The 24081-nt window shown below is 39.5% G+C and overlaps 2 protein-coding genes across 2 annotated transcripts; both read left to right on the top strand.

The window, feature by feature from the left end:
• Window positions 1-623: 623 nt before the first annotated feature.
• LOC119745263 (organic cation transporter protein-like) lies at window positions 624-9027 on the top strand. The gene is made up of 10 exons (XM_038221498.1): window positions 624-1067; window positions 1362-1465; window positions 1768-1922; window positions 2794-2962; window positions 3570-3711; window positions 4322-4413; window positions 4560-4768; window positions 5268-5376; window positions 6007-6216; window positions 6553-9027. Exons 1-10 carry the CDS (start codon window positions 648-650, stop codon window positions 6737-6739), a joined length of 1797 nt encoding a protein of 598 aa, XP_038077426.1. The 5' UTR covers window positions 624-647; the 3' UTR covers window positions 6740-9027.
• A 7239-nt stretch (window positions 9028-16266) lies between these two features.
• On the top strand, window positions 16267-24068 carry LOC119745261 (organic cation transporter protein-like). The gene is made up of 10 exons (XM_038221495.1): window positions 16267-16987; window positions 17282-17385; window positions 17688-17842; window positions 18716-18884; window positions 19492-19633; window positions 20066-20157; window positions 20304-20512; window positions 20993-21101; window positions 21737-21946; window positions 22293-24068. Exons 1-10 carry the CDS (start codon window positions 16568-16570, stop codon window positions 22474-22476), a joined length of 1794 nt encoding a protein of 597 aa, XP_038077423.1. The 5' UTR covers window positions 16267-16567; the 3' UTR covers window positions 22477-24068.
• Window positions 24069-24081: the final 13 nt, after the last annotated feature.

The raw sequence follows: 24081 nt of genomic DNA, 5'->3' as shown, positions 1-24081 counted from the left end.
TTATTTACTTAGAATAATCAATCTTGATCTTCCTGCCAATATTTTCATAACTTTAAAAGCAATGTCCATGTTTTTATTTGACGCAGCCTGTATATGAATCAAAGGTTACCAAAAGTTTAACAAATTAACAACCAGGGTACAAATTAAACCTTTTGACTTCTGATGAATCAATAATCTTTAAACCTTTCGACCTTTGTATATGCAAAATGTTTTTTTTTGGCAAAGTAACTTCACGAGTGCACAGAGAAGATCTGTTCATGGTGGCGGTATACTGAAATGAATACAAAAGCTCTCAGTTATGCAATACCCATACTCGTTCATTTTGCAAATATTACTGCTCATCTGTAAATTACCTTAAACGTGTTGGTTTTATCATTGCAAGAGACGTGCTTATCATTATAAGATCTGCTGGTGCTGGGTCGCAAGTTCAGTCGTCACGTTCAGTCTGCAGTTGTTCAATAGTTCAACAAGCTCCAAAGGTATAATATAGCCTACTTGAGTGGTAGGGCGGTGCTGCTTTTCAGTGCCAGTGCCGATCTGTTCAGGTTTAATAATAGTAGAAGGCCTATTTCTGGTAGAACAGCGACAACGACAGCAGCAGCGACGACAACAGTAACAACAACAACATAACTAGATAAACAAACAACATGAAGCTCGAGAGCATTATTCCTATGCTCGGCAACTTTGGCCGATACCAGTTGTTTGTTTTTACCTACACTGCCTTGCGCATGATCTTCAGTTGCTTCACAACTCTGGGCAATGTGTTCTATGCCGCGGAGACCGACCATTGGTGCAACGTTTTGCCCAGCGCGAATTGTTCCAACTGGGCGGAGTTTCAAGACAACTGCACTGACGTGAAGAAGTCCATCTTCCTGCCTCCTCCTGAAAATGGTTCGAGCAGCAACTATCCTTACTCCAATTGTAAGCAGTGGGAGCTACCAGATGGGTACGTGTTTGATCCGCACGTACCGCTCAGTGACTACGACGGTTTCACTAATGTGAGTGTGCCCTGCAAAGACGGATGGGAGTACGATACATCGCAGTACAAAACAACAACCATCATGAATGTAAGTCGACTTTTAAACCTTCTTGTATTCCGAATACTGAAAGGTAGTAACGGTACTTTGATGATTTCGTTCTGTCAAAAAAACAAATTAGATTTGTCCGTATAATCAATTTGTTTTGCGACCTCCACTGGCCGGTGGAACCAAGCCCTCGCGCAGCCCGCGCGTGCACGTTCAATGCGCCTTTGCTTCAACCAATAGGGTAACTATAATGCGTCGCGCGCGCGTTCCAAGACTAGTGTCACGCATCAGTTCACGATTCGTCTAGCTTCACATGTTCGTCTTTGTTCTCTCCAGTTTGGTCTGGTGTGTGATGACGCTTACCTGCCCAGCCTGGCGCAGTCCCTCTACTTCGCCGGTTACTTGGTAGGATCGTTCATCGGAGGTTCCTTTTCAGATTGGTAAATACATACATTAGAAATGACCTCATAAGCTATTGTTTGATCATTGAAGTGACAAATTAAAGCCATACTGCAAATTTGAGTGAATGGGATTGTCACGCCATCGCGCTGTTGAAAATAGAGAATATCAATGACAAATTGATGAAACAAAGTAAATGTTAAAAAAAGATGAACACTAATAAAAAAGTAAACAACATATCGACCCAAGTAAACAAAAACTTGATTGAAGGAAAAACAAATATTAAAGAATAAAAAAAGAGTATAGGTGATTAAAAAGGTATTTTACTTCTTTTTGCCATTAGGTTTGGTCGCAAGAAGGTCGTTGTATGTTTCGAGCTGTTGTGGTTCGCAACATTTATTGCAACCACGTTCTCAGTTAACATCTACATGTACATGGCCTTCCGCTTCATGTCGGCCGTGGGCAGTATTGGAAGCTACATGGGACTTTACGTGTTAAGTAAGCAACACACATTATTCTGTATTTCAAACTAAATTGCTTTCAAAGGCTCGTGCAATAGATATTTCCAAAACAATTTTTAACTACACCCTTGCGTTCCATTTGCCTTTAGGCCAAAAAATAGTCGGTCTGTGGTCAGACCAAAGTTGCGGAACTGATGCAGATGCGGGTTTTTTTTTAAAGATTGGATTGTACAGAGGAGGTGGAAATTATTTTGCTTTTTTTGTGTCCTCACTAGTGTCCTCCATTATTTGCCTTGTTTGGCGCCCTCCATCATTTGCCTTCCTTGGTGCCCTCCATCATTTGCCTTGCTTGGTGCCCTCCATCATTTGCCTTGCTTGGTGCCCTCCATCATTTGCCTTGCTTGGTGCCCTCCATCATTTGCCTTGCTTGGTGCCCTCCATCATTTGCCTTGCTTGGTGCCCTCCATCATTTGCCTTTGTGCCCTTCCCCATTCCTGGACATACAGTGCTCATTGGTACGAACATTTGTGATGATGCGGCCAAAAAGGGGTAGCTACTGCGGAAAATTTGAAGAAAAAACAAACAAACAAACGTTGACGTGCTTGATCAAAATCGATGCGCGCGCTGACCAGAGACCGACTATTTTTTGGCCTAATTGTCAGTCCGCTTATATTATTTTCGAAGGCCTGCTTTAGACTTTTTTTAAAATATAAAATACCCAAATCGGTAATAAAACTAATCATTGTAGCATATCAGAGTGTGCCAAATGGCAGAGTCATTGTAAATGGTAAAAGAATATAAAAGTGAATCATAACCACGCGAAGCGTGCCTTGTGATATTTCATACATCTCAGAGACATGGACATTAATTTTAGAATGACTTTGCACTGTTCCTGTCTGTTTCATCAGCTCTTGAAGTCGTTGGGAAGTCTTATCGCACGGCAGTCACCATGGCCTTAGGGATATTTTACGCCATAGGCTATTTCTTCATTGCGACGGCGGCCATGTATCTTCGACAGTGGCGCTCTCTGTCGATGGCCCTCTCCATATCGTCAGTGGTTCTTTTGATACCGCTGTTGTAAGTTTCAAAGGCAGTTCTCATTTTAATTGCTTGCTCTTTTGCGATTGAATTAAAGGAGAGAGATTTAGGCTAAAGCAGATTTCACGATCACAATACACTGCAAAATATGGTGTTTAGTATTATTTAAAAAAAATGTCTAAACACTTTTTGCTCTCGCAGGTACAAACATGTTTACATACTATTCATGTTTTGAGTATAGATAGATAGTGTTTAGCGATTGAACATTGCTGTTAGGAGTTTGACACGCAATGCTAAACATGAGAATGAGAGCAGCACTGTGTTTAGTTGCTAAACACTTTAAGTTTTTAGAGTGTACGTTAAAGATTGATTAAGATCGGACATACCGGTGTAATGAATTTAACTCTCAAACAAACTGTTTTACTTTGTATGAACTCTGACCCCCACACGTGTATTGTCAATACTCTAATTTCATCCACTGAGGCATGCGCAATACAACCGATGAGTCCATATTTCATAGAGTCAATATGGCACATTACATCAGCACAGTGAGGCTACAAAAGCCAGCAACTGTTTCCATGTTTGCTAGGATATGTTTAGAGAGTACAAGTTCTGTAACTATTTTCCCCCTTCGGTATTCAAACAGCTTCATCCACGAGTCCATCAGATGGTTGGTATCCAAGGGCAGGATTGATGAGGCTGAGAAAGTCATCAGGAAAATTGCCAAGATGAACAAGAAGACTTTGCCTGATGTCTTATTCGATAAAGAGGACATACAGGCAGAGACGGTAAGTCCGCTCGGAATTACTTGTATATGTGATAGGCCTAGGTATATCCACACCATTTTGGAGATGTTGTGATTATGAATAGGGATAGGATTGTATAACTATACGGGATTGCCTTAATCCCATCCACCAGGGGCAGATCCAGCACTGGTTGTGTGTGGGTGTGTGGGTGGGTGGGGGGTGTGGGTGTGTGGGGGTGTGTTCCTGCATGGCATTACGCCTGAGGACAGACAACAAAAGGAGCACAAAGGGGCCATTGATCCTCGAAGGAAGGTGCCTATTGTCCTCGAACGCAGGTTTGTGTGCTTAGTCTATGGGAGAGTGTTATATTACAGGGACAAAGGAAAACACAAAGCCAATCCTCGGAAGCATAGCAAAAACGACTTTGTGTGTGTGTGTGTGGTGGGGGGGGGGGGGGGGGGGGTAGCAAGCATGTGATGTATACCTTCATCGGTGTGATAGGGTTAACAAAGATTGCTGTCAATTTACCCCAAAGGCAAAGTGTGCCTTAATTGACTTTTAACGTCTATGTTGAAAAGCGGTTTTGAAAGTCAGCTTTGGCACCAGATGCTGGCCTCAGTAACGGCAATCAACACTTTTGTTTTAATTGCAGGAATCAAAGGAATCAGTAATACCACCATCTGTCATTGATCTGTACAAGACCCCCAACATGGCGGTCAAGACACTCAACATGCAGTGGAACTGGTTGGTAAAATCACAGGACGAAAATACCAATTAGGCCCAAACATTCCTTTGCAATTATTGTTCTATCAATAAATATATGTTGGCTGCCGTTCGTTTATTCTTGTAAGATATTTGGTATCAATTTGTTTTCTCAACAACCCCTTCAGGTTTGTCAATAGTCTGGTGTACTACGGCCTGTCGCAGAGCACCAACGATCTAGGAGTCGACGACTACTGGGCTTTCTTCGTGTCGGGAGCCGTGGAAATCCCGGCCCTGCTGTACGCCACTTTTGGACTGGAGTGCTTCGGCCGGAAACTGAACTTGGGAATATTGGAGTTGATTGGCGGCGTGGCATGCTTGGCTACTATCTTTATTCGTACGTTCTGAGCCTGACAGTTTATCAAAATTTCGATATCATGATGCTGGTCAGCACAACTATTTGCTGAACGCAAAAAAAAAAGAAAACAAATAATTGCCAGAATGACATGGGACTTTTCTGTTTGTGTCTTAATTGTTCTCAACTTGTGAAACTTTCCGAAGTAATTGTCTGTTATGGAATTTTGCGTAGGCGTATGTAAAGGTTTCAGTTGAGCGGTATACTTTAACAGCATTTTCAAAGACTACATTAGACCATTGATTACCGATTTGATGACCAACGCTTCTCATTACAATTACTTGATAAACATGTCAAGAATCATTCATGTCCCGAGCTTCTCATGAATTTGCACTTAATATCCAAACTAGTCCAGTGCTGCACTCTTTGTGAAAAAGTCCATTCCTTACTGAACATACCCGGGCAACATGTCAAATATAACACTCTTCCTGTTTGATTGTGCTTCTGTTTTTATTTAGTTTTTGTACTATTCAAATTGTAGCCAAAGGGATCTGGAGGATTGTTGTGGCTATGATCGGCAAGTTCTGCATCTCGGCCACGTTTTCCATCGTTTACGTCTACACTGTGGAGCTATTCCCAACCCCAGTGAGGTGACAATACTTCTTTGATTTGTATAAGTGTTGATTTTGTATGTTGGAGCTGTGGCGCAAACAAAGGACGCAATCCACATCTCAGTTCTCTAAGTATCTTTTGATTCTAACAGAGAAGGCCTATGGAATCAATTTCATATAGTTTAAGTCGTTCCTCTGAACTGCATACCAATAAGAAGACGTCCTGTTTGGTTACATTATTTTTTAGTTATGTCCTAATAAAAAAAAAAAACACCTGACTCTCAGAGGGAGCTGTTACTATGACGTCACTTTTGAATACGATTATATTCTCATAAGGTGGTTTGGTTGCAATTATGACTCTGGAGAAAACACACCACAATTTGTGCATACATTTTGCTCAATGACTGCAACTTGAATAAACATTAAATCAGACATTTGGAGAAGAAAAAAAACTACATTTTAAACATCTATAACGTAAGGCCTAAAACTAAAAGCTTCTGATGACATCACTGTTTTGTGCATGAATTTTAAGGTTCGAAACAGAATTTCTACAGAAGCCAAAACCCTGATACCCTTTCAAAATGACAAATGTAAACCAAAAATCGGTTTACATCTCAAGCTGTCCATACAGAAAAAAATATTTCATCAGATCTTAATTTTTTTATGCAGGGCGGTTGGCTTGGGCGTGAGTTCGGTCGCCTCTCGTGTGGGTGGCATTCTGTCACCCATCATTCTGCTCTTAGATAAAACCGTGGCTAACCTGCCGATGTGGCTGTTCGGCTCCAGCGCAATCTTGGCGGGAACTCTGGCGTTCTTTCTGCCAGAGACAAGAGGCAAAAAACTGCCGCAAACGCTGGAGGAAGGAGAAGCATTTGGAAAGTATGTCCCTTTTGTCCTATTAGGCTGTAAAATTGAATACGTGAAAGAAAGGACCCGTGTGTTTGCTGACACCAACGTCTCAAAAGTCTCCCATTGGTAGAAGTTTTTTATAATACCTAGTACAGCCTAAAACCCCCAGATTTTTGGTGTTTTTTTTTTTATGGAGGAGAGGTTCACAGTGTCATCTCCCCCCCCCAACTTTTGGGAAATCAAAAGCTGGTGCAGTCTGCCTACTGATCGAGTCTTAACTGAACTGCAATATAAAGATCCTATAGCAGAATCGTCAGTATTATTATTTGTTTGAGTGTAAAAAAGGGCATTTGTTTTTCTTTTTAGATGTCGTTGTATGGGTGGACAAGCTTTCAACGACGAGTCCAGTGTGGAACTTGATGGCATGGACACAGCAAAAGAGGGCGTCTTTGCGATATCCAACGCTGCCTTCGATCACACGGAGGAGGAGAAGGAATATCGCGACTTCTCGCAGCAATTCACGCGTAAACTTCAAGAGTCATCCCACATGTGAAAGCACAACATGCTTCGTTAAAGACCAACTGCTTATTGTGGTTGTAGACTTTATTCCCGACTCGGCCATATTAAATTGAAAGCGATGTAAACTGTTCATTTTTGGAACTTGCAAGTTGAAATGAAAGTAATGCAATCAAAGTTCATCACCAATCGATACCAGTCTGTTCTGATGAATAATGTCAAATTTGTGATTAAACATGCCATAATGTTTTAAGCCAAAATAGTCTGGCACCATCCCATTCAACGGATTATAATTTATAAAATACATTCCATTGGCTTCCTCGTGAATAAGTTGTATGTACTCAAGAATCTAATTCTAAAGACATGCTTTTATCTATATATACTATATCTACTAAACTGGTGGATATAAACTGAAAAGAAAATATAAGCTATGTCAATTTGATCACTGCCATGTAATTATCATGTAATTTATGAGGGAAATCATACAATGTTTTCATTCAGTGTTTTTTTATGAGGAAACACACTTTCGGGTTTTTTTTTAAAGAAAAATCTTCGTTATAAAGTCGGCCGGTTGTGAATTATGGATCATTGATATCTGTGTATCCTTTTTATTATAAAGTTCATTATAAAGCTTTCTGTAATGGAGTATGCTCACATTTTAGACAAATATATTGGTATAAAATGACTAAATACGTATAATATAGTGTTATGATATAAGTGTATATATTAATTAACAGCATAGTACAAGAAAGTATTGATATATTCAAACACAATATTTAATGAAGTAAGTGTATATTTTAGTTGGTTATTCCCCGTTTTTAATGATTGTAGGTGTCGTTGATTGTACTTATTTTTCTTCGGTCTCTGATGACACAGCACTAAAATTTTATTGAGAAACATCATTATGTACAAAATATGACCATATCTTAACTGAAAGGACTTCTTTATTACTTGCTCCGAATAATGAGTAGCGGTCATGGCCTGTCCAGTCTGTATGCTTGCCATGACAAGCAAACTGACTAAAGTTGTGATGTTTTCAATTTCCTTAAGCTATAATTAAAATAAATAGGGCGCCCTCACAGACTTTGCCTTTGATTCCATACTGTTAACAAAAATAAGTATCGGAAACCCTTTACATCTAAAAACGACGATGATACGTTGATAAGAGAAACATCTAGATCAGTCTTTTTTTTTTAAAGCACTATTTTTAGGGCAATCGTGATTATCCTTGTTTACTTTTACCACTTCAAATGTATGCTTATCAGACTATAACATCAAAGGTGGACTGACTGTTGATGGAGACAACATGAAACTATGTGACATAATCATGGCAAATGAGAACTAATAATCAGTCTTTAATGCAATTAATAGCTTAAAGATATACCAGCGGCCCGAAGTCTTGTCTGTCCTGTCGCATGCCATTTGTAGTTGTTTTAGCAAAAATATCAGCACAAGGGTTTTCTCTGTAATACATCCATTATAATCTGATCATTAATAGAAGGCTGTTCACATCCACGCTCCCAAAAGAAGAATAGAAACTCATATCCCGCCGTTCATAGCGTTCATAAACTAAAATTTGAAGAGAAAAACCCAGTTCATTCTGAGCTGTTATATTGTGATTTTGCTTTTTAAGATACAGTTGAAGTGTGCTTCGCGATGTCATATAGGCAGACTTATCTGAACAAGGCACTGTCTACTTTCTAGATATCTCGAAAATAATGTTTCGTCAATTGTAATTCTCAAGTTCATTTTTTGTTTATATTTCCCACAAAATACATTGAGTATATAAGCCTGGATTGGCAAAGTATTACAGTGTTCAAGAACCGTTGTCAAAAACTATAAACCCAAAGTTAAACGCCATGCTTTATCGTGTGAGGGTTCTATAATATGTCGGAGTGCCGTTTCAAAGTTGACACCAAAGATGACGAAATGGAGTTTGTTGTGTGTTAAACTGAAATGGTATTTAAACCTCGAAGTTGGTGGCCCGCGATTGTTTGAAATTTGGAAATGGATTTACTCTAGTACTTTCAGATAAACGTAAACTATTCACATATAAAAACTCACCTCAGAACACTCTCATAACCATGATAACTGGCATTTATCATAACATTTATTTTAAAACCTGCTGCTTCCAATGTTAAAATAACATGCTTTATATATCAAGAGTATATAACATAGTCTTGCCCTACCTTCTACTTGGTTACCCCGGATACTTATGGGATTGATTATTCTGACATCTTTTCAGGAAACGACATGGTTTTATATTAACTGAAATATCACGTAGCTTAATGTGATCCGGCGTGGACAAGGTAAACAAAAATGGTGTTTGTGTTCAAAATTCCATATCAGGAAAAGTACATGAGCGAATTGTTTTTCACTAAAAAAAGCTTATTCATTGGGCTTTCATATCCCAGATCTGGAAAGCACTACATGCAGATATTCTTTTTAAAAAAATAGGGGCACCACGGAGAAATGGACTTTTAATGAATTGTTAAGGGATGAAGATACGTTAGCTTTTTTGGGACTCACCCTGTATAACATGCCGATTGTCAGAAAACATGAAGTTGCAACTAGGCATATTCAAATGCCGTCGGGTGCTCAGCGCGGTAGCGCTCCAGTCAATTTCTTAATAATCTTAATGATATCAAAAATGACTATTAAAACAACCACAATCTGCCCATACTAAAACCCAAGAAAGCCTACCTGAGGAAAGTGTGCATTTTGCCACCCAAAAGTCCTTAGTGTAACATTGACCTGTTAATTTTGTTTTTCAGTTGGGAGTGTGACCTTGTTTTGTCTTTTGGGTGTTTAGCGTAAAACTTCCACGTTTTCATTTTGACTTAAGTGTTGCAAATTGTGGGGATCTTTAGATGGTGTGCAATTGTACAGAAATTAAGATTGTAGTAAAAATGTCAATCCTATGATTGATGGATTATGATTTCTTTGGTAAAGCTTCTATCCATAATAACGAAGAGAGAATGAGAGTGAATACATTAATTTTAATTTAAACTGCGGTTTTACATCATTTCTTAGACGCATGTATGATAACTTTGGTATTATTATTTACTTAGAATAATCAATCTTGATCTTCCTGCCAATATTTTCATAACTTTAAAAGCAATGTCCATGTTTTTATTTGACGCAGCCTGTATATGAATCAAAGGTTACCAAAAGTTTAACAAATTAACAACCAGGGTACAAATTAAACCTTTTGACTTCTGATGAATCAATAATCTTTAAACCTTTCGACCTTTGTATATGCAAAATGTTTTTTTTTGGCAAAGTAACTTCACGAGTGCACAGAGAAGATCTGTTCATGGTGGCGGTATACTGAAATGAATACAAAAGCTCTCAGTTATGCAATACCCATACTCGTTCATTTTGCAAATATTACTGCTCATCTGTAAATTACCTTAAACGTGTTGGTTTTATCATTGCAAGAGACGTGCTTATCATTATAAGATCTGCTGGTGCTGGGTCGCAAGTTCAGTCGTCACGTTCAGTCTGCAGTTGTTCAATAGTTCAACAAGCTCCAAAGGTATAATATAGCCTACTTGAGTGGTAGGGCGGTGCTGCTTTTCAGTGCCAGTGCCGATCTGTTCAGGTTTAATAATAGTAGAAGGCCTATTTCTGCATTACTCGGACACTCTCGATAGAAGTGACATTTAATTGAATGTACACGAACCATCGGTACCGATGGTTCGTGTACAAACCAGAATGAGCCAATAAGACAACAGCGCCGATGGTTTGTGCACTGACAGATACAACCAATGAGAGAGCATACAATCACTGGTGGTCATCGGCCCAGTGACCTTGCCAAGCTCAGCTATCAGTGAGATTTACGTAACGTTGCGTAACAAAGTGTATGTGGGGAAACTGTGGCCAGGGCCCTGGCCCTGCACAAGGCCATGCATGTGCATGCTATCTTAATATGTTAATGTAACGTACACTTTGTACAGTTGAAACCTTATATTAATTGCTTCTATTTCCAGACATTAAGGTTTGCTGCATGCACTATAATATATTACTTGGACTTGGTTGTATAGCAAGGACCTATAGTTGTACCATGGAGGAAGGAATAGAAAAATACAACTTGGAAAACGATAATCTAAACGAGAATATGCTGAAATGTAGCGCCCACTGAGAAAGAGAACTGGAGTTGTAATACATGCATGTCAACCGTGCAGACAAGTTCTGGGAGAGAATATTCAACCGACGGCGAGATTACTTACACCATGGAGGAAGGAACACCTCCATGCTTACACAAGCTAAAACTGTAAAAGATTTAATGTTTTCATATTCCTTGCTCTATGGTTATTCCAAATGGTCCGGCCGTGATTATTTTAATTAATCTGTTATTACTGATCATTAATTTTTGTCAAACCTGTTTTATAAACCAACAAACAATCAATTGTTGTTCTATGCATTTTAACTGGACTGGTGTTATTACCATTAAATCCCATATTCAAGGCATAAATAGATATTTGTTGATGTATGATGTAACATAGCATGGCGCCGCCACTGACGCGTGGTGTACTTTGTTTGTTCGTCTGTCGCGCTATCTAGAGCAACAGTTTTGTACTGAACTTTCACAAAAACCGGTATAATTTCATCGAGTTCTAAACACTCCCGTTCCTAAATCACGAGTTAATCCGATTCCTGTTACAAAGTTACAACAAAACATTATTTCGACATGATTTTCCTATTTTATTGCAAAGTGCATGGGTAAACCCTTTGAAAATATCCCCCCCAAAATGAGGAAATAATTTTGTGACAAACTTCTAGTTGGGTATATAATAATGGTTTATCAGATTTTATCAACTTTACAGAATTCTTCAATGGAATTTTCCGATATTTATTTAAGTGCGCCACGTTAGGGAACATTCAGCCGTTTGTGTGCCCAATTTCCGGATGCCACCGTTTTTGAATTTCGGAATATAATCTCATGACACCGAAATAGTTTACAGAGGTATAAACCGCCGCAGTAATAAGGTGTAAGTACCAGTATTTCACGGACTGAATTTGAAGTTTATCAACAAATAAGTTTGGCAACACTACATGAGGAAAGTCAAGGTAAACGTCGAAGTGTGCCAAGTTAGGAAACACCACTATGTAATATATTAAGGAATTGATAGGGTACTGGTTTTAAGAAATATATTTATAGACTTTGAGCGCATTATTTTTAAATTAGAGATGAAGGAAGGGTATTTCCAAAAAGCAGAGCTTGTCGAGTAGGAATCCCCTATAACATGAATTAATACATACATTTAATGAAAAAAGCAATTGCAAACAATTAAACATGTAAGCTGTACATGCCCCCCCCTCACCAAAAGCAGTTCCTTTGCGCCACCATATTCCACGGAGCACACTTTCATGATATAATTTTAGAAATGTTGATACTGATTTCCGGGGCGGGGCAGATACGTGTTCCCTCACGTCCCCCTCATTTTGGCGAAAAATAAACCTAACCCAGCGTAGTTTTTTACTTTTGATGTAACGAAGGAGAAATCAAAAATGTGGGGGTTTTTTTACCCTAAAAGAGCCGGGGCGGAATTCGCCACCCCCTCGACTTTTTCCGCGATAGCCTTTAAACAATTTTTTTCGCAACCTGAGCTGTTATGACTTTTTAGCCTCGAGCCTTGAGCATCTTTTGACAACAAAAAAATATAAAAATCAGACCAGGGGTTGTTGCGCAGCGAAAAATTTCCCGGTGCCATGCGAATTTTCCCATATACGCAGCGTACACAAACCAGAATAACCATTCGTACATATGAATAATTAATGAGCCATAATTCCAGAACCCTTTGTCCTATAATCATGAAATTTCTTGGGTATATTTATGAAGAGTTGCTCTATGCATCTTCTTCGCCCCTTGGGGGGGGGGGGGGGGGGGGGGAGGGGGGCGTGAATTTGCAGCATGTTAGTGCCAAGAGAAGAAAGGGGTGCGGGAAGGCAAAATAGGGGTGCGGGCGTGAATTTGCAGCATGTTAGTGCCAAGAGAAGAATAATCATTCGTACATATGAATAATTAATTAGCCATAATTCCAGAACCCTTTGCCCTATAATCATGGAATTTCTTGGGTATATTTATGAAGAGTTGCTCTATGCATTTTCTTCGTCACTCGGGGGAGGGGGCGTGAATTTGCAGAACGTTAGTGCTTAGAGAGGAAAGGGGTGCGGGAAGGCAAAATAGGGGTGCGGGCGTGAATTTGCAGCATGTTAGTGCCAAGAGAAGAATAATCATTCGTACATATGAATATTAATTAGCCATAATTCCAGAACCCTTTGCCCTATAATCATGAAATTTCTTGGGTATATTTATGAAGAGTTGCTCTATGCATTTTCTTCGTCACTCGGGGGAGGGGGCGTGAATTTGCAGCACGTTAGTGCAAAGAGAGGAAAGGGGTGCGGGAAGGCAAAATATGGGTGCGGGCGTGAATTTGCAGCATGTTAGTGCCAAGAGAAGAATAATCATTCGTACATATGAATATTAATTAGCCATAATTCCAGAACCCTTTGCCCCATAATCATGAAATTTCTTGGGTATATTTATGAAGAGTTGTTCTATGCATTTTCTTCGTCACTCGGGGGAGTGGGCGTGAATTTGCAGCACGTTAGTGCTTAGAGAGGAAATGGGTGCGGGAAGGCAAAATAGCGGTGCGGGCGTGAATTTGCAGCATGTTAGTGCCAAGAGAAGAATAATCATTCGTACATATGAATATTAATTAGCCATAATTCCAGAACCCTTTGCCCCATAATCATGAAATTTCTTGGGTATATTTATGAAGAGTTGTTCTATGCATTTTCTTCGTCACTCGGGGGAGTGGGCGTGAATTTGCAGCACGTTAGCGCTTAGAGAAGAAAGGGGTGCGGGAAGGCAAAATAGGGGTGCGGGCGTGAATTTGCAGCATGTTAGTGCCAAGAGAAGAATAATCATTCGTACATATGAATAATTAATAAGCCATAATTCCAGAACCCTTTGCCCTATAATCATGAAATTTCTTGGGTATATTTATGAAGAGTTGCTCTATGCATTTTCTTCGTCACTCGGGGGGGGGGGGCGTGAATTTGCAGCATGTTAGTGCCAAGAGAAGAAAGGGGTGCGGGAAGGCAAAATAGGGGTGCGGGCGTGAATTTGCAGCATGTTAGTGCCAAGAGAAGAATAATCATTCGTACATATGAATAATTAATTAGCCATAATTCCAGAACCCTTTGCCCTATAATCATGAAATTTCTAGTGTTTATTTATGAACAGTTGCTCTATGCATTTTCTTCGTCACTCGGGGGGGGGGGGGGCGTGAATTTGCAGCATGTTAGTGCCAAGAGAAGAAAGGGGTGCGGGAAGGCAAAATAGGGGTGCGGGCGTGAATTTGCAGCATGTTAGTGCCAAGAGAAGAATAATCATTCGTACATATGAATAATTAATTAGCCATAATTCCAGAACCCTTTGCCCTATAATCATGAAATTTCTAGTGTTTATTTATGAACAGTTGCTCTATGTATTTTCTTCGTCACTCGGGGGGGGGGGGGGGGCGTGAATTTGCAGCATGTTAGTGCCAAGGGAAGAAAGGGGAATCCGCCCCGGCTGTGAGGTGGTCAAAATAACCCGGCAACAATGTTACCAAGCGGGCAAATAATTGTTATTTAAAGATTTTGTCAATTCAATAAAAGTGTCAGTCATGCGTAATGCGCTTGTATGTATTTAGTGTATTTTGTACACTCCATGTTCCAACCTTTAATCATCTTAAAGTTACAATTATTCCTTAAAATATAGCATAAACAGTCATTTTACTCTTCTCTTCTCTGTATTGTTTTAGTGTTAATTTGTTGTTATAATAATGTTATAATATAACAGGTATAATGAATCTAATGCGTAACGTCATCCACGGTAATGTCAGTCACAGAGGTTTATTTGCATATTAAAAGAAATCATGAAAGTTTTGCTCATTTACTACATGTGTTGGTTACCCTATAAGCTAAAATGCTCGCATGGATTTAAATACGTAGAAATTTTAACTTGAAAAGAAATTTGAAAAACATGTTTGATATTTTTTGGTTGCATCGCTTTTTGTAATGTCAGTCACGACAGTAAACTACCACTCTAATTGGAAAAACTGAACATGAAATTTTAAATTTTCAATACCGTATTGTGTATTCAGGTCCCAGTAACTCCCATGCCAAACAATGGTTCAGTTGGCTTTAATTGTTTACACATAAGAGCTGAATTGATATTCAAAATTAGTAAAAATGTAATGTCAGTGACGGTCTTAGGCTTAGTGTAATGTCAGTCACCAAAAAACGATGCTTTTTCCATAAAAGCATTCAAGATAGCAATAAAAATCTGCCCTTCATTGTTTTCTTAGCACGGGGTCTAGGTATATCAACTTCTATTGTTGACAGACGAGGCTATTTTAATCGGGTGTTAATTTGTTTTATATTAACAGGCATATTCATTCAAAAATTCATGATTTTTCCCCCCATCTTACTACATGCGTTAGTAACCCTATTAGCTCTAATGTTCTAATGGATTTTGATCTGCAGCACTTTTAACCTGAAGAGAAATTTAAAAAACATGTTTGACACTTTTGGGTTGCATCGCTTTTTTTAATGTCAGTCACAGCACCAATCAGGGCTCTGGAGTGCTCTGAAACGTGCAAAACTAAATCAGGCCCACTTTACTCACAGTTTAGCCAGCAAATTTCTCCAAAAATTCCACTGGGGCAAAGAAAATGTCCTCAGTATTTCACCAACCAAGTTTGCAGACTCAATTCAATTTTTAAAGGAGACTTTTCTTTAATATTTTGCACATGAGAGGGAAGTCAAGTGATTTCAAAATGGGGCTAAATACTGGACTGGTACATGTTCAACCATGGTCCAACTATTTGAAAAGACTGACCTCATTTCATTCAAAGTCAATAGTCTGGTGGCTTGACTATGGAGAGATGTGTAGTAAATTGAGAATAGTTCCCGCTAGTTCCTGTTTTGGGACTCTCATACACAGTATTGAGAGTCCCAAATTTTCGGACTATCACGGCACTAAACAACCCCCCAAGTCAAAAAAGCTAACCATGAAATTTCAAAGATTCAATACTGTATTGTGTATGTAGGTCCTAGTAACCCCCTTGCCAAACATGGTTCAGTTGGCTGTAATTGTTTAGACATTAGAGCTGATTTGATACATGTAATGTCAATCATGGTGGAATTGCCCAGATAATGAAGACATTAAATCCTGTAGCTTGTGTTGGTAATCTCGCCGTCGGTTGAATATTCTCTCCCAGAACTTGTCTGCACGGTTGACATGTACATGTGAACTCCAGTTCTCTTTCTCAGTGAGCGCTACATTTCAGCATATTCCTGTTTAGATTTTCGTTCTCCAAGTTTCCGTACAACCATGTCCAACTAATATATTAAAGTGCAAGCAGCAAACCTTTGTCCAGAAATAGAAGCAAAGAATTATAAGGTTTCAACTGTACAAAGTGTACGTTACATTAACATATTAAGATAGCATGCACATGCATGGCCTTGTGCAGGGCCAGGGCCCTGGCCACAGTTTCCCCACATACACTTTGTTACGCAACGTTACGTAAATCTCACTGATAGCTGAGCTAGGCAAGGTCACTGGGCCGATGACCACCAGTGATTGTATGCTCTCTCATTGGTTGTATCTGTCAGTGCACTAACCATCGGCGCTGTTGTCTTATTGGCTCATTCTGGTTTGTACACGAACCATCGGTACCGATGGTTCGTGTACATTCAATTAAATGTCACTTCTATCGAGAGTGTCCGAGTAATGTGGTAGAACAGCGACAACGACAGCAGCAGCGACGACAACAGTAACAACAACATAACTAGATAAACAAACAACATGAAGCTCGAGAGCATTATTCCTATGCTCGGCAACTTTGGCCGATACCAGTTGTTTGTTTTTACCTACACTGCCTTGCGCATGATCTTCAGTTGCTTCACAACTCTGGGCAATGTGTTCTATGCCGCGGAGACCGACCATTGGTGCAACGTTTTGCCCAGCGCGAATTGTTCCAACTGGGCGGAGTTTCAAGACAACTGCACTGACGTGAAGAAGTCCATCTTCCTGCCTCCTCCTGAAAATGGTTCGAGCAGCAACTATCCTTACTCCAATTGTAAGCAGTGGGAGCTACCAGATGGGTACGTGTTTGATCCGCACGTACCGCTCAGTGACTACGACGGTTTCACTAATGTGAGTGTGCCCTGCAAAGACGGATGGGAGTACGATACATCGCAGTACAAAACAACAACCATCATGAATGTAAGTCGACTTTTAAACCTTCTTGTATTCCGAATACTGAAAGGTAGTAACGGTACTTTGATGATTTCGTTCTGTCAAAAAAACAAATTAGATTTGTCCGTATAATCAATTTGTTTTGCGACCTCCACTGGCCGGTGGAACCAAGCCCTCGCGCAGCCCGCGCGTGCACGTTCAATGCGCCTTTGCTTCAACCAATAGGGTAACTATAATGCGTCGCGCGCGCGTTCCAAGACTAATGTCACGCATCAGTTCACGATTCGTCTAGCTACACATGTTCGTCTTTGTTCTCTCCAGTTTGGTCTGGTGTGTGATGACGCTTACCTGCCCAGCCTGGCGCAGTCCCTCTACTTCGCCGGTTACTTGGTAGGATCGTTCATCGGAGGTTCCTTTTCAGATTGGTAAATACATACATTAGAAATGACCTCATAAGCTATTGTTTGATCATTGAAGTGACAAATTAAAGTCATACTGCAAATTTGAGTGAATGGGATTGTCACGCCATCGCGCTGTTGAAAATAGAGAATATCAATGACAAATTGATGAAACAAAGTAAATGTTAAAAAAAGATGAACACTAATAAAAAAGTAAACAACATATCGACCCAAGTAAACAAAAACTTGATTGAAGGAAAAACAAATATTAAAGAATAAAAAAAGAGTATAGGTGATTAAAAAGGTATTTTACTTCTTTTTGCCATTAGGTTTGGTCGCAAGAAGGTCGTTGTATGTTTCGAGCTGTTGTGGTTCGCAACATTTATTGCAACCACGTTCTCAGTTAACATCTACATGTACATGGCCTTCCGCTTCATGTCGGCCGTGGGCAGTATTGGAAGCTACATGGGACTTTACGTGTTAAGTAAGCAACACACATTATTCTGTATTTCAAACTAAATTTCTTTCAAAGGCTCGTGCAATAGATATTTCCAAAACAATTTTTAACTACACCCTTGCGTTCCATTTGCCTTTAGGCCAAAAAATAGTCGGTCTGTGGTCAGACCAAAGTTGCGGAACTGATGCAGATGCGGGTTTTTTTAAAGATTGGATTGTACAGAGGAGGTGGAAATTATTTTGCTTTTTTTGTGTCCTCACTAGTGTCCTCCATTATTTGCCTTGTTTGGCGCCCTCCATCATTTGCCTTGCTTGGTGCCCTCCATCATTTGCCTTGCTTGGTGCCCTCCATCATTTGCCTTGCTTGGTGCCCTCCATCATTTGCCTTGCTTGGTGCCCTCCATCATTTGCCTTGCTTGGTGCCCTCCATCATTTGCCTTGCTTGGTGCCCTCCATCATTTGCCTTTGTGCCCTTCCCCATTCCTGGACATACAGTGCTCATTGGTACGAACATTTGTGATGATGCGGCCAAAAAGGGGTAGCTACTGCGGAAAATTTGAAGAAAAAACAAACAAACAAACAAACGTTGACGTGCTTGATCAAAATCGATGCGCGCGCTGACCAGAGACCGACTATTTTTTGGCCTAATTGTCAGTCCGCTTATATTATTTTCGAAGGCCTGCTTTAGACTTTTTTTAAAATATAAAATACCCAAATCGGTAATAAAACTAATCATTGTAGCATATTAGAGTGTGCCAAATGGCAGAGTCATTGTAAATGGTAAAAGAATATAAAAGTGAATCATAACCACGCGAAGCGTGCCTTGTGATATTTCATACATCTCAGAGACATGGACATTAATTTTAGAATGACTTTGCACTGTTCCTGTCTGTTTCATCAGCTCTTGAAGTCGTTGGGAAGTCTTATCGCACGGCAGTCACCATGGCCTTAGGGATATTTTACGCCATAGGCTATTTCTTCATTGCGACGGCGGCCATGTATCTTCGACAGTGGCGCTCTCTGTCGATGGCCCTCTCCATATCGTCAGTGGTTCTTTTGATACCGCTGTTGTAAGTTTCAAAGGCAGTTCTCATTTTAATTGCTTGCTCTTTTGCGATTGAATTAAAGGAGAGAGATTTAGGCTAAAGCAGATTTCACGATCACAATACACTGCAAAATATGGTGTTTAGTATTATTTAAAAAAAATGTCTAAACACTTTTTGCTCTCGCAGGTACAAACATGTTTACATACTATTCATGTTTTGAGTATAGATAGATAGTGTTTAGCGATTTAACATTGCTGTTAGGAGTTTGACACGCAATGCTAAACATGAGAATGAGAGCAGCACTGTGTTTAATTGCTAAACACTTTAAGTTTTTAGCGTGTACGTTAAAGATTGATTAAGATCGGACACACCGGTGTAATGAATTTAACTCTCAAACAAACTGTTTTACTTTGTATGAACTCTGACCCCCACACGTGTATTGTCAATACTCTAATTTCATCCACTGAGGCATGCGCAATACAACCGATGAGTCCATATTTCATAGAGTCAATATGGCACATTACATCAGCACAGTGAGGCTACAAAAGCCAGCAACTGTTTCCATGTTTGCTAGGATATGTTTAGAGAGTACAAGTTCTGTAACTATTTTCCCCCTTCGGTATTCAAACAGCTTCATCCACGAGTCCATCAGATGGTTGGTATCCAAGGGCAGGATTGATGAGGCTGAGAAAGTCATCAGGAAAATTGCCAAGATGAACAAGAAGACTTTGCCTGATGTCTTATTCGATAAAGAGGACATACAGGCAGAGACGGTAAGTCCGCTCGGAATTACTTGTATATGTGATAGGCCTAGGTATATCCACACCATTTTGGAGATGTTGTGATTATGAATAGGGATAGGATTGTATAACTATACGGGATTGCCTTAATCCCATCCACCAGGGGCAGATCCAGCACTGGTTGTGTGTGGGTGTGTGGGTGTGTGGGGGTGTGGGTGGGTGGGTGGGTGGGTGGGTGGGTTTGTGTGTGTGTGTGTGTGGTGGGGGGGGGGGGGGTAGCAAGCATGTGATGTATACCTTCATCGGTGTGATAGGGTTAACAAAGATTGCTGTCAATTTACCCCAAAGGCAAAGTGTGCCTTAATTGACTTTTAACGTCTATGTTGAAAAGCGGTTTTGAAAGTCAGCTTTGGCACCCGATGCTGGCCTCAGTAACGGCAATCAACACTTTTGTTTTAATTGCAGGAATCAAAGGAATCAGTAATACCACCATCTGTCATTGATCTGTACAAGACCCCCAACATGGCGGTCAAGACACTCAACATGCAGTGGAACTGGTTGGTAAAATCACAGGACGAAACTACCAATTAGGCCCAAACATTCCTTTGCAATTATTGTTCTATCAATAAATATATGTTGGCTGCCGTTCGTTTATTCTTGTAAGATATTTGGTATCAATTTGTTTTCTCAACAACCCCTTCAGGTTTGTCAATAGTCTGGTGTACTACGGCCTGTCACAGAGCACCAACGATCTAGGAGTCGACGACTACTGGGCTTTCTTCGTGTCGGGAGCCGTGGAAATCCCGGCCCTGCTGTACGCCACTTTTGGACTGGAGTGCTTCGGCCGGAAACTGAACTTGGGAATATTGGAGTTGATTGGCGGCGTGGCATGCTTGGCTACTATCTTTATTCGTACGTTCTGAGCCTGACAGTTTATCAAAAGTTCGATATCATGATGCTGGTCAGCACAATTATTTGCTGAGAGCAAAAAATAATTGCCAGAATGACATGGGACTTTTCTGTTTGTGGCTTAATTGTTCTCAACTTGTGAACATTTCCGAAGTAATTGTCTGTTATGGAATTTTGCGTTGGCGTATGTAAAGGTTTCAGTTGAGCGGTATACTTTAACAGCGTTTTCAAAGACTACATTAGACCATTGATTACCGATTTGATGACCAACGCTTCTCATAACAATTACTTGATAAACATGTCAAGAATCATTCATTTTCCGAGCTTCTCATGAATTTGCACTTAATATCCAAACTAGTCCAGTACTGCACTCTTTGTGAAAAAGTCAATTCCTTACTGAACATACCCGGGCAACATGTCAAATATAATACTCTTCCTGTTTGATTGTGTTTCTGTGTTTTTTGTTGACTATTCAAATTGTAGCCAAAGGGATCTGGAGGATTGTTGTGGCTATGATCGGCAAGTTCTGCATCTCTGCCACGTTTTCCATCATTTACGTCTACACTGTGGAGCTATTCCCAACCCCAGTGAGGTGAAAATACTTCTTTGATTTGTATAAGAGTTGATTCTGTATGTTGGAGCTGTGGCGCAAACAAAGGACGCAATCCACATCTCAGTTCTCTAAGTATCTTTTGATTCTAACAGAGAAGGCATATGGAAGCAATTTCATATAGTTTAAGTCGTTCCTCTGAACTGCATAGCAATAAGAAAACGTCCTGTTTGGTTGAATTATTTTCAGTTTTTGTCCTAATAAAAAAAACACACCCTGACTCTCAGAGGGTGCTGTTACTATGACGTCACTTTTGAATATGATTTTATTCTCATAAGGTGGTTTGGTTGCAATTATGACTCTGGAAAAAACACACCCCAATTTGTGCATACATTTTGCTCAATGACTGCAACTTGAATAAATACTAAATCAGACATTTGGAGAAGAAAACAAACTACATCTTAAACATCTATATTAAACGTAAGGCCTAAAACTAAAAGCTTCTGATGACATCACTGTTTTGTGCATGATTTTTAAGATTCGAAACAGAATTTCTACAGAAACCAAAACCCTGATACCCTTTCAAAATGGCAAATGTAAACCACAAATTGGTTTGCATTTCAAGCTTTCCCATCCAGAAAAAAAACTATCATCAGATCTTAATTTTTTTTATGCAGGGCGGTTGGCTTGGGCGTGAGTTCGGTCGCCTCTCGTGTGGGTGGCATTCTGTCACCGTTCATTCTGCTCTTAGATAAAACCGTGGCTAACCTGCCGATGTGGCTGTTCGGCTCCAGCGCAATCTTGGCGGGAACTCTGGCGTTCTTTCTGCCGGAGACAAGAGGCAAAAAACTGCCGCAAACGCTTGAGGAAGGAGAAGCATTTGGAAAGTATGTCCCTTTGTTCTATTACTATTAGGCTGTAAAATTGAATACGTGAAAAAAAGGACCTATGTATTTGCTGCCACCAACGTCTCAAAAGTCTCCCATTGGTAGAAGTATTTTCATGGTATTATGATCAGTACAGCCTCAAAAAGAATAGATTTTGTGTTTTTTTATGGAGAGGTTGACAGTGCCAAGTCCCCAAATCCCAACAACCCCCAACAACCCCCACCCACTTTTGGAACATCAACAGTCTGTTAACTTACTGAGTCCTAACTGACCTGCAATATAAAGATCCTACAGCAGAATTGTTATTATTTTTGAGTGTAAAAAAGGCATTGGTTTTTCTTTTTAGATGTCGTTGCATGGGTGGACAACCTTACGACGAGTCCAGTGTGGAAGTTGATGGCATGGACACAGCAAAAGAGGGCGTCTTTGCGATATCCAACGCTGCCTTCGATCACACGGAGGAGGAGAAGGAATATCGCGACTTCTCGCAGCAATTCACGCGTAAACTTCAAGAGTCCTCCCACATGTGAAAGCACAACATGCTTCGTTAAAGACCAACTGCTTAGTGTGGTTGTAGACTTTATTCCCGAGTCGGCCATATTAAATTGAAAGCGATGTAAACTGTTCATTTTTGGAACTTGCAAGTTGAAATGAAAGTAATGCAATAAAAGTTCATCACCAATCGATACCAGTCTGCTCTGATGAATAATGTCAAATTTGTGATTGAACATGCCCTAATGGTTTAAGCCAAAATAGTCTGGCACCATCCCATTCAACGGATTACAATTTATAAAATACATTCAATTGGCTTCCTCGTGAATAAATTGTATGTACTCAAATATCTAATTCTAAAGACATGCTTTTATCTATATATATACTATATATGTTTGCTTATATATAAGACTATAGTCTATACTATACTGTTTTGATCCAAAAAACTTTTCTATTCCAGTTTATATCATATCGATTGAACTAAAGGAGATATACTGAAGAGAAAAGATAAGGTATTTCGATTTGATCACTGCCATGTAATCATGTAATTGATGAAGAAAATCATACAATGTTTTCATTTAGTGTTTTTATGAGGAAACACACTTTCGGTTTTTTTAAAACAAAATCTGTTAACTCAGCGGTTGGGAGTTCTGGATTATTGATATCTGTGTATCCTTTTTATTATAAAGTTCACTAAGATAGCGTTGAGAGCTCATAAGCTTTCTGTAATTGAGTAGGCTCACATTTTAGACAAATATATTAGTATAAAATGACTAAATACGCATAATATAGTCTTATGGTATAAGTGTATATATTAATTAGCAGCATAGTACAAGAAGGTATTGTTACTTGCTCTGAATAATGTGTAGCGCCGTGACAAGCAAACTGATTAAAGTTGTGATGTTGAATCATTTATTTAGTCGCCTTGCACTTGTTAATTACACTGTTCACAACTCATGTTTTGTCTTTTGGGTGTTTAGTGTAAAACTTCCACGTTTTCATCTTGAATATAAAGTGTAGAAAATTTCGGGGATCTTTAGATGTGTGCATTTGTACAGAAAATTAAGATTGTAGTAAAAATGTAAATCCTATGAGTGATGGTTTATGATTTCTTTGGTAAAGCTTCTATCCATAATAACGAAAAGAGAATGAGAGTGAGTGAATACATTAATTTTAATTTAAACGGCGGTTTTACATCATTTCTTAAACGCATGTATGATAACTTTGGTATTATTATTTACTTAGAATAATCAATCTTGATCTTCCTACCAGTATTTTCATAACTTTAAAAGCAATGTCCATGTTTTTGTTTGACGCAGCCTGTATATGAATCAAAGGTTACCAAAAGTTAAACAAATTAACAACCAGGGTACAAATTAAACCTTTGACGTCTGATGAATCAATAATCTTTCAACCTTTCGACCTTTGTATTTGCAAAATGTGTTTTTTTTTGCGAAATACCTTCACGAGTGCACAGTGAAGATCCGTTCATGATGGTGGTATAATGAAATTATTATTATTATTGATTCGGCCAACAAATGAACAAAAGTACAATGTCAAAGCAAAGATATATCAAAAAGTAAACAAAATTGGAAATTGAATAAGTATGACCAGACAAGACTGCAGGATGCGAGAAGGAATGG

This window comes from Patiria miniata, unplaced genomic scaffold (assembly GCF_015706575.1).
Source record: "Patiria miniata isolate m_02_andy unplaced genomic scaffold, ASM1570657v1 HiC_scaffold_7, whole genome shotgun sequence".
NCBI classification, from domain to species: domain Eukaryota; kingdom Metazoa; phylum Echinodermata; class Asteroidea; order Valvatida; family Asterinidae; genus Patiria; species Patiria miniata.
The sequence above is the reverse complement of the archived record's forward strand: the minus strand, read 5'-3'. Positions and strand labels throughout refer to the sequence as shown.